The sequence below is a fragment of the Hyperolius riggenbachi genome, chromosome 2 (genome assembly GCF_040937935.1).
Source record: "Hyperolius riggenbachi isolate aHypRig1 chromosome 2, aHypRig1.pri, whole genome shotgun sequence".
Lineage (NCBI taxonomy): Eukaryota > Metazoa > Chordata > Amphibia > Anura > Hyperoliidae > Hyperolius > Hyperolius riggenbachi.
Window position 1 is genome coordinate 38,906,842 of NC_090647.1, and position 15,000 is coordinate 38,921,841.

General features: G+C 49.9%; 1 protein-coding gene across 6 annotated transcripts in view; it reads right to left on the reverse strand.

Moving 5' to 3' along the window:
- Window positions 1-15,000, reverse strand: part of MYO7A (myosin VIIA) — a 277,532-nt gene that overhangs the window by 105,445 nt on the left and 157,087 nt on the right. For all 6 annotated transcript variants that reach the window (XM_068266665.1, XM_068266666.1, XM_068266667.1 and 3 more), the window contains 3 exons: window positions 14,221-14,379; window positions 11,115-11,207; window positions 1,052-1,146 (listed from right to left, as the gene is read on the reverse strand). In XM_068266665.1, the coding sequence (XP_068122766.1) occupies window positions 1,052-1,146; window positions 11,115-11,207; window positions 14,221-14,379 (347 nt within the window). The remainder of the gene's footprint in view (window positions 1-1,051; window positions 1,147-11,114; window positions 11,208-14,220; window positions 14,380-15,000) is intronic.

The following is a 15,000-nucleotide window of genomic DNA, read 5'->3' on the forward strand; positions in this document are numbered from 1 at the left end:
CTGCCTGCACTCAGAAGTTGTATTCTGCCAGGAACATTTTTATGGCTGTAATTTGCTTATCAGTGATGCTTACTATATTCCCAAGTAGGTACTGACAAGACAGAAGCTGTCACTTCCGTGCACAACTCTTTCAGGCAACAAAATAAAACAAGTAAAACTGCCTGGTTATTAATATGTTTTGCCCTCTATATACACCTGTTTTTCTCATCATGTCACAAGTGGCCTCGGGTACACTTTAAGAGGGGGCTATTCTGACTATGTATACTTAAGAGGGGGCTAATCTGTCTACCTATACTTTAGGGGGAAGCTAGTCTTACTAACTATACTTGGGAAATCAAAAGTTTGCTTTCTTAAAACAGAAAGAATTTGCGATAATTCAGGTTGGAGTAACTATACTTTGGAGGGGGATAATCTGGCTACTTGTACAAGTCGCTGGATAGTGTACTGGGTAAGGGCTCTGCCTCTGACACGGGAGACCTGGGTTCAAATCTCGGCTCTGCCTGTTCAGTAAGCCAGCACCTATTCAGTAGGAGACCTTAGGCAAGTCTCCCTAACACTGCTACTGCCTATAGAGCGTGTCCTAGTGGCTGCAGCTCTGGCGCTTTGAGTCCGCCAGGAGAAAAGCGCGATATAAATGTTTGTTTGGTTGTTGTTTGTTTGTTTGTACTGTGTCTACATACAGTATATACGGGGGGGGGGGGGGGGAATCAAAATTTTGCATGATTTCTAGCTACACCCCAGCCTGGATGCATGACACCCACTGTAATAACACCTCCAGTACCCACTGATATGATGCCAACGTGCACCCTGCCTAAGGACAACAAGTTTCAGTACTAAATCCAGGGCTGGAGGAGCCTACAGGCAAAGAAGGCCAGATGCCTCAAAATAGGTCGCCCCCTTTAATGTCTTACCTGCTCTTTTAGCAGCTGTGCCAGTGGTATCTTGCTATCTCGCACGTTATAACAGGCTATTTGATTTTAGCCGGACCATACTGAAGGCTCTTGTTATTTTAGAGAGACTTAAAGAACCCACATAAAAATATTAGCTTTACCTGTCTTTGAACCCCCGCACCACTTTCTGTATGAGGATGACCTTGTCTGTGATGGCCTTGTCTCTCTCAATCTCCAGCAGCATGTCGTGGTGGTCCTGGAAGGACAAAAGTGTTAGAAGACTGTCTTGTTAAGGCAAGTGGCCAGTCTCATGCGTACATTCAAAAATGGGGCTGCTACATTTGGGTGCAGGGTGAAGAACTGGATTGCCATTTGTACACAGTAAGCAGGATCAACAGTCATGTGACTGCCTCTGTTTATTTTTTATTTAAAGGACCACTCTCATGAAAAATTGTAAAATGTATAAAGAGAGTCTAAACCTTAAAAAAAACCTTAATCTTAAAAATAACTCTTTTTACTGGTCCAGTCCTCTTCAGCAATAAGATCATAGCGGAAACGCCGCATTCCCACGGCAGAACGATGTATTTACACCCCCGAAATCCCAGGGCAAAATTCCATGACTTTCCAGGTTGTGGATTTTGCTGCCCGGGGGAGGCAGAGATTTGCGCTGTAGCTCTGCCTCTGCTGGAGTCAATCTCCGCTGATCGCCGCCTCTCCCCGCCCCTGTCAATGAAAGAAGACTGAGAGGGTCTGGGAGAGGAGGAGATCAGCAGAGATTGACTCCAGCTGAGGCAGAGCTACTGCGCAAAGCTCTGCCTCTACCAGGACGCAATTCCCAAATTTTGCCTCAGGAATTTGGGGGTATAAATACATCGTCCTCCGCAGGAATGTGGCGTTTCAGCTAGGATCTTATTGCTGAAGAGAACTGGCAAGTAAAAAGAGATATTTTTTAAGTCTTCAGACTCTCTTTAAAGGACATCTATCGATTAAAGCATTTTTTTTAAAATGCTGTATGTTATGGCACACATTACCACAAAGTTCTAGGAGCAGTTGCTTTCCTCATAGCCTGTTTCCACAAGAGCGGAAATCGGGCCTAATCAGCAGAGTTTCCCTGCAGGCAAATCGCGCTGGGAAACTCTGCCATAGCGGATAATGGTGCCGCCCACCGAATCGCTTGCCATAGTGATTTGGCAGACATTGCAGTAAGTTTTCACGGCTTCCGGGATTCGGCTGCTTACTCGCTCAACAGGAAGTGCATGGCACGGCTTCTGGGATTCGGCTGCGTACTCGCTCAACAGGAAGTGCATGGCACGGCTTCTGGGATTCGGCTGCGTACTCGCTCAACAGGAAGTGCATGGCACGGCTTCTGGGATTCGGCTGCGTACTCGCTCAACAGGAAGTGCATGGCACGGCTTCTGGGATTCGGCTGCGTACTCGCTCAACAGGAAGTGCATGGCACAGCTTCTGGGATTCGGCTGCGTACTCGCTCAACAGGAAGTGCATGGCACAGCTTCTGGGATTCGGCTGCGTACTCGCTCAACAGGAAGTGCATGGCACAGCTTCTGGGATTCGGCTGCTTATTCACTCAACAGGAAGTGCATGGCACAGCTTCTGGGATTCAGGTGCTTACTCGCTCAACAGGAAGTGCATGGCACAGCTTCCAGGATTCAGCTGCTTACTCGCTCAACAGGAAGTGCATGGCACAGCTTCTGGGATTCGGCTGCGTACCTGCTCAACAGGAAGTACATGGCTCGGCTTCCGGGATTCGGCTGCGTACTCGCTCAACAGGAAGTGCATGGCACGGCTTCCAGGATTCGGCTGCTTACTCGCTCAACAGGAAGTGCATGGCACAGCTTCTGGGATTCGGCTGCATACCTGCTCAACAGGAAGTGCATGGCACGGCTTCCGGGATTCGGCTGCATACTCGCTCAACAGGAAGTGCATGGCACAGCTTCCGGGATTCGGCTGCGTACTCGCTTAACAGGAAGTGCATGGCACGGCTTCCAGGATTCGGCTGCTTACTCGCTCAACAAGAAGTGCATGGCACAGCTTCTGGGATTCGGCTGCGTACTCGCTCAACAGGAAGTGCATGGCACGAATCGCTTGCCATAGTGATTTGGCAGACATTGCAATAAGTTTTCACGGCTTCCGGGATTCGGCTGCTTACTCGCTCAACAGGAAGTGCATGGCACGGCTTCTGGGATTCAGCTGCGTACTCGCTCAACAGGAAGTGCATGGCATGGCTTCTGGGATTCGGCTGAGTACTCGCTCAACAGGAAGTGCTTGGCACGGCTTCTGGGATTCGGCTGCGTACTCGCTCAACAGGAAGTGCATGGCACAGCTTCTGGGATTCGGCTGCGTACTCGCTCAACAGGAAGTGCATGGCACAGCTTCTGGGATTCGGCTGCTTACTCGCTCAACAGGAAGTGCATGGCACAGCTTCTGGGATTCGGCTGCGTACTCGCTCAACAGGAAGTGCATGGCACAGCTTCTGGGATTCGGGTGCTTACTCACTCAACAGGAAGAGCATGGCACAGCTTCTGGGATTCAGGTGCTTACTCGCTCAACAGGAAGTGCATGGCACAGCTTCCAGGATTCGGCTGCTTACTCGCTCAACAGGAAGTGCATGGTACAGCTTCTGGGATTCGGCTGCGTACTTGCTCAACAGGAAGTACATGGCTCGGCTTCCGGGATTCGGCTGCGTACTCGCTCAACAGGAAGTGCATGGCACAGCTTCCAGGATTCGGCTGCTTACTCGCTCAACAGGAAGTGCATGGCACAGCTTCTGGGATTCGGCTGCATACCTGCTCAACAGGAAGTGCATGGCACGGCTTCCGGGATTCGGCTGCATACTCGCTCAACAGGAAGTGCATGGCACAGCTTCCAGGATTCAGCTGCTTACTCGCTCAACAGGAAGTGCATGGCACAGCTTCTGGGATTCGGCTGCGTACCTGCTCAACAGGAAGTACATGGCTCGGCTTCCGGGATTCGGCTGCATACTCGCTCAACAGGAAGTGCATGGCACGGCTTCCAGGATTCGGCTGCTTACTCGCTCAACAGGAAGTGCATGGCACAGCTTCTGGGATTCGGCTGCATACCTGCTCAACAGGAAGTGCATGGCACGGCTTCCGGGATTCGGCTGCATACTCGCTCAACAGGAAGTGCATGGCACAGCTTCCGGGATTCGGCTGCGTACTCGCTTAACAGGAAGTGCATGGCACAGCTTCTGGGATTCGGCTGCATACCTGCTCAACAGGAAGTGCATGGCACGGCTTCCGGGATTCGGCTGCATACTCGCTCAACAGGAAGTGCATGGCACAGCTTCCGGGATTCGGCTGCGTACTCGCTCAACAGGAAGTGCATGGCACGAATCGCTTGCCATAGTGATTTGGCAGACATTGCAGTAAGTTTTCACGGCTTCCGGGATTCGGCTGCTTACTCGCTCAACAGGAAGTGCATGGCACGGCTTCTGGGATTCAGCTGCGTACTCGCTCAACAGGAAGTGCATGGCATGGCTTCTGGGATTCGGCTGAGTACTCGCTCAACAGGAAGTGCTTGGCACGGCTTCTGGGATTCGGCTGCGTACTCGCTCAACAGGAAGTGCATGGCACAGCTTCTGGGATTCGGCTGCGTACTCGCTCAACAGGAAGTGCATGGCACAGCTTCTGGGATTCGGCTGCTTACTTGCTCAACAGGAAGTGCATGGCACAGCTTCTGGGATTCGGCTGCGTACTCGCTCAACAGGAAGTGCATGGCACAGCTTCTGGGATTCGGGTGCTTACTCACTCAACAGGAAGAGCATGGCACAGCTTCTGGGATTCAGGTGCTTACTCGCTCAACAGGAAGTGCATGGCACAGCTTCCAGGATTCGGCTGCTTACTCGCTCAACAGGAAGTGCATGGCACAGCTTCTGGGATTTGGCTGCGTACTTGCTCAACAGGAAGTACATGGCTCGGCTTCCGGGATTCGGCTGCGTACTCGCTCAACAGGAAGTGCATGGCACGGCTTCCAGGATTCGGCTGCTTACTTGCTCAACAGGAAGTGCATGGCACAGCTTCTGGGATTCGGCTGCATACCTGCTCAACAGGAAGTGCATGGCACGGCTTCCGGGATTCGGCTGCATACTCGCTCAACAGGAAGTGCATGGCACAGCTTCCGGGATTCGGCTGCGTACTCGCTCAACAAGAAGTGCATGGCACAGCTTCTGGGATTCGGCTGCGTACTCGCTCAACAGGAAGTGCATGGCACGAATCGCTTGCCATAGTGATTTGGCAGACATTGCAGTAAGTTTTCACGGCTTCCGGGATTCGACTGCTTACTCGCTCAACAGGAAGTGCATGGCACGGCTTCTGGGATTCAGCTGCGTACTCGCTCAACAGGAAGTGCATGGCATGGCTTCTGGGATTCGGCTGAGTTCTCGCTCAACAGGAAGTGCATGGCACGGCTTCTGGGATTCGGCTGCGTACTCGCTCAACAGGAAGTGCATGGCACAGCTTCTGGGATTCGGCTGCGTACTCGCTCAACAGGAAGTGCATGGCACAGCTTCTGGGATTCGGCTGCTTACTCGCTCAACAGGAAGTGCATGGCACAGCTTCTGGGATTCGGCTGCGTACTCGCTCAACAGGAAGTGCATGGCACAGCTTCTGGGATTCGGGTGCTTACTCACTCAACAGGAAGTGCATGGCACAGCTTCTGGGATTCAGGTGCTTACTCGCTCAACAGGAAGTGCATGGCACAGCTTCCAGGATTCGGCTGCTTACTCGCTCAACAGGAAGTGCATGGTACAGCTTCTGGGATTCGGCTGCGTACTTGCTCAACAGGAAGTACATGGCTCGGCTTCCGGGATTCGGCTGCGTACTCGCTCAACAGGAAGTGCATGGCACAGCTTCTGGGATTCGGCTGCTTACTCGCTCAACAGGAAGTGCATGGCACAGCTTCTGGGATTCGGCTGCATACCTGCTCAACAGGAAGTGCATGGCATGGCTTCCGGGATTCGGCTGCATACTCGCTCAACAGGAAGTGCATGGCACAGCTTCCGGGATTCGGCTGCGTACTCGCTTAACAGGAAGTGCATGGCACGGCTTCCAGGATTCGGCTGCTTACTCGCTCAACAAGAAGTGCATGGCACGGCTTCTGAGATTCGGCTGCGTACTCGCTCAACAGGAAGTGCATGGAACGGCTTCCGGGATTCAGCTGCGTACTCGCTCAACAGGAAGTGCATGGCACGGCTTCCGGGATTCGGCTGCGTACTCGCTCAACAGGAAGTGCATGGCACGGCTTCCAGGATTCGGCTGCGTACTCGCTCAACAGGAAGTGCATTGCATGGCTTCCAGGATTCGGCTGCATACTCGCTCAACAGGAAGTGCATGGCACAGCTTCCGGGATTCGGCCGTGTACTCGCTCAACAGACCATGTTCCTGCACAGGGGGCTGCTATCAGCTCCTCAGTGTATAGTCTAGTTATCCCCGAGCTGAAAGAATCTTATTCAGGTGGTAATAAAGGGTTAAATTAGCAGAAATGGGTGTCTGTCTTCACTTATCTGACTGTTCAGAAGGGCATTAAGGCGCATACACAAGCCGTATTTTTACAAGTGATTGAGCAGTCGCTCTGCTGACAGTAGCACGTGTGTACAACCTGTCGGCAGACTGATAAGACGGATCCAAAAGCTTGTACACATGTGCTACTGTTGCCAGAACGACTGCTCCGTGGGAGGGTATGACGGACCAGTCGCTTGTAAAAATATGGCCTTTAGCAGTATATCTTTATCAAGGTTTACCCTGTTCCAGCATGGAGCAGCCAGAGCTGTTACAAGCTGCAGAGAGCCAGAAGTGTAACATCACAAGCAGCCAGTCAGGAGTGGTGTATACATGTCTCCCTGACTGCTAGTAATATTCCAGCACATCTAACCCTGGTACCTCCTCTGATCAGCTTTCCTCCTCCTCTGCCTCTGTGCATACTGTGAGGAGAACACAGTGAAGTATTTGTGAGCTGTGTCAGGAGTGAAGGAGGATTTTAAGGCAGAGAGAACTGGGGTAATAAATACAGTGCCCCCAGCACTAATGGTAATGTGAACCCTAATACAGAGTATTTTTTTTTTTTTTTTACTGTTTATGAATATTTGTCCTTTAATTTGTGTATGCACATATATAACATGTACATGTGCCCCAGAGTAAAATGAGCTATACATTACTTTTCTCCTATGCTGCTGTCACTTACAATAGACAGTAGATACTAAAAGTATGGCCCACTGCTTTTATTAAAGTGGACCTGAACTCTTGCACAGGACAGAAGGAAAACAGATAGAAATTAACCCTGTATGTATTTAGAGAGTTTAGCCTGTGTAATTCCCCCTCATTTGTGTCTTATCACAAGTTGTAATTTGATCTCTCCCTGTGTCACATGACTGCCAATGGCAGGGATGGCAGATAAGCTCGTTTGAAAGCACAATATGTCTGAATCAGGAAGTAGAAACAGTGCCAATTTATTTTAGGATTTCTATCAGCTGTAACAAAGAATTTTATTTTAGGTTTTTATGCCATTGTTTATCTTTTTAGAGCAGAAAGGATGTTCAGGTCCACTTTAAAGTCAGCTTTGAGTTTAGATTTTTACAGCCCATCCGTATTTTGCCATATGGACATAAAAAAAAAAAGTACTGGTCATTCCTTATAAATTAGACAGAGAAAGGGATTGTGTCTTCAGTAGGAGTTATAAAGCCATCTATAAATACTTATGGTATCTGCTTTGTTCCTATAATAGAACAGTGGGATACGCCCCTCCTCCTGTTCTGCCACGCCCCCTCCTGTTTATCCTCACAAGTCTCTCTGGCAGAATGTCCAGCCAGCTGGTCTCTCCATTTCCTGTTGGGGAAGCCTCCACTTCCTGCGGCCGTTTCCTAGAGGCATGGCAGATGCATGGCCTGATAAATGCATCACTGGGACTCTGAGCAGAATAGGATGTCATAAAAGGGATTTCTGTGAAATGTGTCAATCCCTAGATGCCGGAGGAAGGGAAAGTGATGCCAGCGAGTGTTCTGTCACCATCCCCTCACACCAGCCTTGTTTGTGCTAATTACTGAGTGTATCAAAGCTATTGTGCTTCAACACCATCATACAATACAGTTTTTATAAGTTTTCTGTCAATTCCTGGTTTACTTGAGTCTGGATAAAAATCATTTTTATTCAGATTGTGGAGCCATTTAGCAGAACTCTGTATAGTTTTCTGGTGAAGGGCTCTACCTCTGACACAGGGGGGACCAGGATTTGAATCTTGGCTCTTCATGATCAGTAAGCCAGCACCTATTCAGAAAGGAGACCTTGGGCAAGACTCCCTAACACTGCTACTGCCTACTGAGCGCACCACAATGGCTGCAGCTCTGGCGCTTTGAGTCCACCAGGAGAAAAGCAGAATATAAATGTTCTGAGTCTTGAGTCTTCTCACATGACATGCTGAAGCTCTACACAATAGCACACTGGCTGTGAGTCTGTGACAAACAAACTGCTCACCCTCTGCTACTCCATTCCTCCTCAGTCAGGACAGCGGTGCCACCTCCTCCCTTCTGCTATGCAAGTCAAATGAAACACCGCTGCTCTCCGGCCTCCCCACTCATCACTCACTGTCAGACTCCTCACACAGCACAACAAGCTGCTTTTCCCCAATGATGACCTCTTCATCTCGCTTCTCTTCCTACTCTGACTGCATGCTGTTAGTGTAAACAGACAGTACGGTAGGTAGCCGGGTGGGTAGGTAGGTAGGTAGCCGGGTGGGTAGGTGGTGGGCTAATAGGTAGCTAGCCTGGTGGGGGGCCCCAACTCCAATCCTCCCTCCCTCACCTCGGGTACGCACGGTGGGAGAGCGGCAGATCTAGGAAGTCTCCGGGGTTCCAGCAAGCGCTAGAGGTTCAGCCGCCTGGACTCCGCTGTCTCCTCTCCTCTGTATGCCGCTTGCTACATCCTGGTTTAGTAGCGAGCGGCATACAGAGGAGGAGACAGCGGAGACCAGGCGGTTGAACCTCTAGCGCTTGCTGGAACGCCGGAGACTTCCTATGTTTGCCGCTCTCCCGCCGCATGAGGGGGGGGCCCCGAGGTGAGGGGTGGGGGATAGGAGTCGGGGCCCCCAAGGGGAATAATAATAATAATAATTAAAAAAAAAAAAAAAAACCAGCAATACTTAAAGAGACTCTGTAACATCAAAAATCTCCCCTGGGGGGTACTCACCTCGGGTGGGGGAAGCCTCCGGATCCTAATGAGGCTTCCCACGCCGTCCTCCATCCCACGGGGGTCTCGCTGCAGCCCTCCGAACAGCCGGCGACAAACCCGACTGTAGCTTCAATATTTACCTTTGCTGGCTCCAGCGGGGGCGCTGTGGCTGCTTTCGGTACGGAAATAGACGGAAATACCCGATCTCCGTCAGGTCCGCTCTACTGCGCAGGCGCCGGAAACTTGCGCCTGCGCAGTAGAGCAGGCCCGACGGCGATCGGGTATTTCCGCCTACTTCGGAGCCGACAGCCGTCAGAGCGCCTGCGCAGGAGCCGGGAAGGTAAATATTGACGTCACCGCTGCACGGGGGGCTGACCCCTGAGGGATGGAGGACGGCGTGGGAAGCCTCATTAGGATCCGGAGGCTTCCCCCACCCGAGGTGAGTGCCCCCCAGAGGACGTTTTGTCGTTACAGTTCCTCTTTAATGGGCCCCTGAAGCAACGGAACTTCAGGGGCCCTCGTGCGGTGGCATGGCCTGCACGGCCGTATGTCTGCCATTTCAAACATTCATGTACAAACATTCTGCCCCTGTAATCTCTGCTCCTGATGCAAATGTTTAGGCTACTTGCACACTAAGACGTTGCGTTAGGTGCCATGTTAAGGCCGCATAACGTGCACCTAAAGCGACGCCTGGTGCTCTTCGTTGTGGACGTCAGAGTGAGCCGCGTTGTGCAGCTCACTCTGGCATCCGTGATGCCTACGCTTGTGCGTATGCGGCATCACGTGGTCCCGCCGGCCAATCACCGCACAGAGCGGCCGCTCCAGGAAGTAAACACTGCATGTCACAACGTGCAGTGAATATTAATTAGCCATGTGCCTGGCCGCTCTCTGCTCCTCCCCAACATGACTGCGCATGTGCAGACAGTCTAACGCGGCTTAAGCCGCTCTAATGCCGTAGCATGCTGCACTCTCTTAAGAACGTGCAGCGTTACATGTAACGCAACGTGGGCTGTGTGAACAGCCCACTTGTGTTACATTGCTGTGCGTTGGGGAGCGTTACAGGCTGCACTAACGTGCGCCTGTAACATCTTAGTGTGTAAGCAGCCTTAAACTTGCTTCATGAGAGAACCGGCCCTGACAACCTATCACATTGCTTATTGGTAATGGCAGTTGGTGTTTGAAAGATGCTGCCCTGCAGGCTCACTGTGGCCCATACAACATGAACGAATTATACCGCGTATATCAATTCCTCCATACTATCATCACTCTTTACAGTTCCTCTCTAGAGAAAACGTGAAATGAGAGTAAACTTATGAGAACATTTATAGTGCCTGGTGGCCCTGGTTGCCTCTTGACCAGAAACTCCTATAGGAGTCTTAATTGAGACACCAACTGGCCCGATGGGAAACAAGCACCCTGGAGAGTTGCTGGGGGAGTCACCCAATAGTGTTTTTAACTTTAGCAAACTAGTGACGGCTTCCTCTTAGGTGAGTAACTATCCAATCCACACTGATGGCCATTAATGCTACCATATGGTGCTAAGGGGGCATTTATCTCTTAAAGAGGGCAGCACGGTGGCGTAGTGGATGCCCGGTCCAAATCCCAGCCAGGGCACTATCTGTACAGAGTTTGTATGTTCTCCCCTTGTGTGTGGGGGTTTCCCCAGGCACTCTGGTTTCCTCCCACACCCCAAAAGCACAGAGATAAGTTAATTGGCTTCCCCCTAAATTGTCCCTAGACTATGATACATACACGACTACACGATACATACATAGACATGTGACTATGGTCGGCATTAGATTGTGAGCCCCTCTGAGGGACAGTTAGTGACCAGACTATATATTCTGTACAATGCTGCGGAAGATGTCAGCGCTATATATATATATATATATATATATATATATATATATATATATATATATATATATATATATATATATATATATATATATATATTAATAAATGAAACTCAAAGAGCAATGTCTCCCATTCTATAAGTCAACCTATTTAACATTTGCACACCGGATACCTTTAAGAAAATCTTGGTTTTGCCAATCTGCCAGTCGTCATCTTTGCCCAGAACACATTCGGCGATACGCTGGCACGTTCCACGCAGATCTCCCTGCAGAGAGAATTAAATGTGTTTTAAATATTCCACAACATTATTCATGAAGACCATGGGTATGCTTATAGCTCATTTAAAAAAAAAAATTCAATCATGTTACCACTCCAAGGTTTATACTTGCTGCAGTGTACAAGTCTATTTTGCCTATGCCTCGTTCTTAATTTCCAACCCTATGTCGGACTATGTCTGACATTGGCATTTTCCCTTAAGAGACACTGAAGTCTCAAAAAAAAAAAACCCATCTTTTTATTTAACAAATGTGTTTAACATATTCCTGTCGCTGTAAACTATCTAAATCCTCCCTAACTCGCCCTCCCTCTCCCCTGCAAAATCCACGACTTTCTTGGTCGTGGATTTTGCTGCCCTGTGCGCTTCCGTGTGAGGCAGAGCTATGAGCTGCAGCTCTGCCTCACACACGTCTGTCACCGGCAGATCTCCACCTTTCCCCCGCCCCTAGCAGTGAAGGAAGACTGAGAGGCGGTGAGGGAGAGGCGGTGATCCGGGCTGAGAGGCAGAGCTGAGAGGCAGGGCTGCAGCCCATAGCTCTGCCTCACACGGAAGCGCTGCCCGGATTGCCCCCCGGCGAGTTAGGGGGAATTTAGATAGTGTACAGTGGCGGGAATGTAGTGGTTTAGTTAGTGCTAACATATTAAACATATTTGTTAAATAAAAATACTTTTTTTTAGACTTCAGAGTCTCTTTAAAGCACCATTAATGGACATAGTCTGACATAGGAAAATGTGGCTGCCGCTAGATGGCGCTGCTGCTGATAAAATCTAGCACAGCATCATCCTGTACAAATTAAAGAGAGTCTGGAGCCTTATAAAAATCATCTTTTTATTAGACATTTATCTTTAGCACTATCAGCACTGCTAAAACGCTGCATTCCTGCGGCAGAACAATATCATTAAACCCCCCAAATCCCCTGGGCAAAATGCGGGGAGTGCTTCCTGTAAGAGGCAGTGCTTAGAGCTGTAGCTCTGCCTCTACTCACGTCAATCCCCGCTGATTGCAGCCTCTCCCCGCCTTCTCAGTCTTCTTTCACTGAGAGGGGCGGTGATCAGCAGGGATTGGCGCTAATGGAGGCAGAGCCACAGCTCTAAGCTCTGCCTCCCCGGGCAGCAAAATCCACAACTTTGAAAGCCATGGAATTTTGCCCCGGAATTTGGGGGGTTTAATGATATTGTTCTGCCGCAGGAATGTGGCATTTTAGCACGGCTGATATTGCTAAAGATAAATGTCTAATAAAAAGATGATTTTTATAAGGCTTCAGACTCTCTTTAACCCTTTCTGGACCAGCACCCTCTGCCCCCTTAAAGACCAGAGGGTGCTGGTCCCGTAAATCGCCGCTTCCCGACGAATCGCCGCAATGATCCGCCGCTCCCGCCGGTCACGCCGCTCTGTCCCCGCCGCAGGCAGCTCTCTCTGCCGTCGCTATGACGGCACAACACTGTGCGCCGGTCAGGAGCCGCTTTCATTGGCTCCTGACCCTGTCACTCCATGTAAGCCAATGGGAATGGCTTACATGAATGACAGGGCCAGGAGCCAATGAGAGCGGCTTACATGAATGACAGGGCCAGGGGCCAATGGGAACGGCTTACAGGAATGACAGGGCCAGGAGCCAATGAAAACGGCTCCTGTCCGGCTCACAGTGCTCTGCCGTCATAGAGGCGGCAGGGCAGCACATTGCGGCGGGGGCAGAGCGGACCGAGCGGCGGAGACGGGCAGGGGGCGCCGTCAATGGGACGTAGAGCTTACGTCCGGTCAGGACCGCAGCGCCCCCTGCCCGCCGTAGATTTATACTTGCTCGGTCCGAAAGTAGTTAAAGCGGACCTGAACTCAGAATTTCCACTCTGCTCTAAAATATACACAACAGCATAATAATCTTTAAAGAAAAACATTTCTTTGGTACAGCTGATACAAATCCTACAATGAATCTGCAGTGTGTCTACTTCCTGCTTTCATGGAAGCAGCTATTAAATGTTCTTCTGTGGCAGTCAGCTGACACAGCTGAGAGATCAAATCACACTGGTGGCTAGTCACAAATGAGGGCGGAATAAGACAGGCTAAACTCTCTAAATACATACAGGGTGCATTTCTCTATGTTTTCCTTCTGCCCTGTGCAAGAGTTCAGGTCCACTAGTGTCGAACTATGCCTGACACTCTGGTTGCCGCCATCTCCCCGTCAGCTGCAACCGTCATTTCCCTTGCTGCTCTGCTACATTTCCAAGCATAGCTGCATTGCTGCCAGATCTGGTCCGACACTGAGCCTCTCTAACAGCAAACAGTCCTTTTTCTTGATCATCCACCCCCCACCATCACCATTAAATAGATGCTGGGAGCTAGTGGGGGAGGGGGGGGGGGAGTAGGTGATCAGGAAAAAGGAATGGAAACAGGCAGCACGGTGGCGTAGCGGTTAGTGCTCTCTCCTTGCAGCGCTGGGTCCCCGGTTCGAATCCCAGCCAGGTTTTCTCCGGGGCACTCTGGTTTCCTCCCACAGTCCAAAAACATACAGATAGGTTAATTGGCTTCCCCCTAAAATTGGCCCCTATACTACAGTACTTACACTACACAGACATATGACTGTGGTAGGGACTAGATTGTGAGCCCCTCTGAGGGACAGTTAGTGACAACACCATTTACTCTTTACAGCCCTGCTTAATATGTCGGCGCTATATAAATACTTAAATAAAATAAAAAATTGGAAAGGGTTAAAGAGAACCTGTAATGAAGATAACATAATGAATAAAATTGGTTATATTTTACTTTATTTCTCATAAATGATTTGCTCAGTGTTTGCCCATTGTAAAATCTTTCCTCTCCCTGATTTACATTCTGAAATTTTTCACAGGGGGCAGCATCTTTAGTTCTGGCAGATGATCTCTGCGGAATGTTCGTTTACTGAGAGTTCTAAAGCCAGTACAAAATATACCTGGTCTCCCAGAATGTTCTGGGAGGAGAATTCCGCATAGTTAGATGGTCTAGGCTGTGACATCACTGTGCGCAGTACCTGTTTGTAGGCGGGCTTCACTCCTGGCATCAGCACCCTGTACCGATCCACAAACTCCACAAAGGTGTAGCGTATGGGGTAGCCCGCCCTGCGGATGCGGATGGTCTCCATCATTCCCGAGTAGCGGAGCTGACGGACGCACAGTTCTCTGTCAAACAGCTGTGAACCAGGAAAACAAGAACGCCGTCAATGTAAAACATCTGCCCCGCCAAAGGACGAACTGGCTGCTGGCTGGTCAGTTTATGAGTAATGAGGGAGGCACATGTCAGTGCAAAATATAATTCCCCTGACACTCAGCCTGGTTACCCAACATCACAGAAGCAGTGATATCACTGGCTAATATAATCAGCCACAGCAGCAGAGGGTTCCAGACCCAGAATCCAGGCCAAGCGTAGGCAGATGCTAAACTTGTACAGTTATGCTGCATACACACTTGAGATAAAAGTCTCTGGAAAAGGCAAGATCACAGACCAATTATACCCCCTTCCATGTAGTATGAGAGCCATACCTTCACAGTCTATTCTATGGAGCTGCACTCCCCATCAGATAAAATCTTTGCAAGATGCTGCACGCAAAGATGCCCGTACACATTCAACAGATCAGTATCTGCAAAAGATCTCTTCCTGCAATAGATCCATTCCTTCAAAATGCATTCATAGTCTATGAGATCTGCAGATCATCATACACACCTTGTTTAGCAGGCAATCATCTGCATATCATCTGCAGATCAGATCCACCAGGATGGATTTTCAGATCTGCAGATGATTGCCAGATATGCAG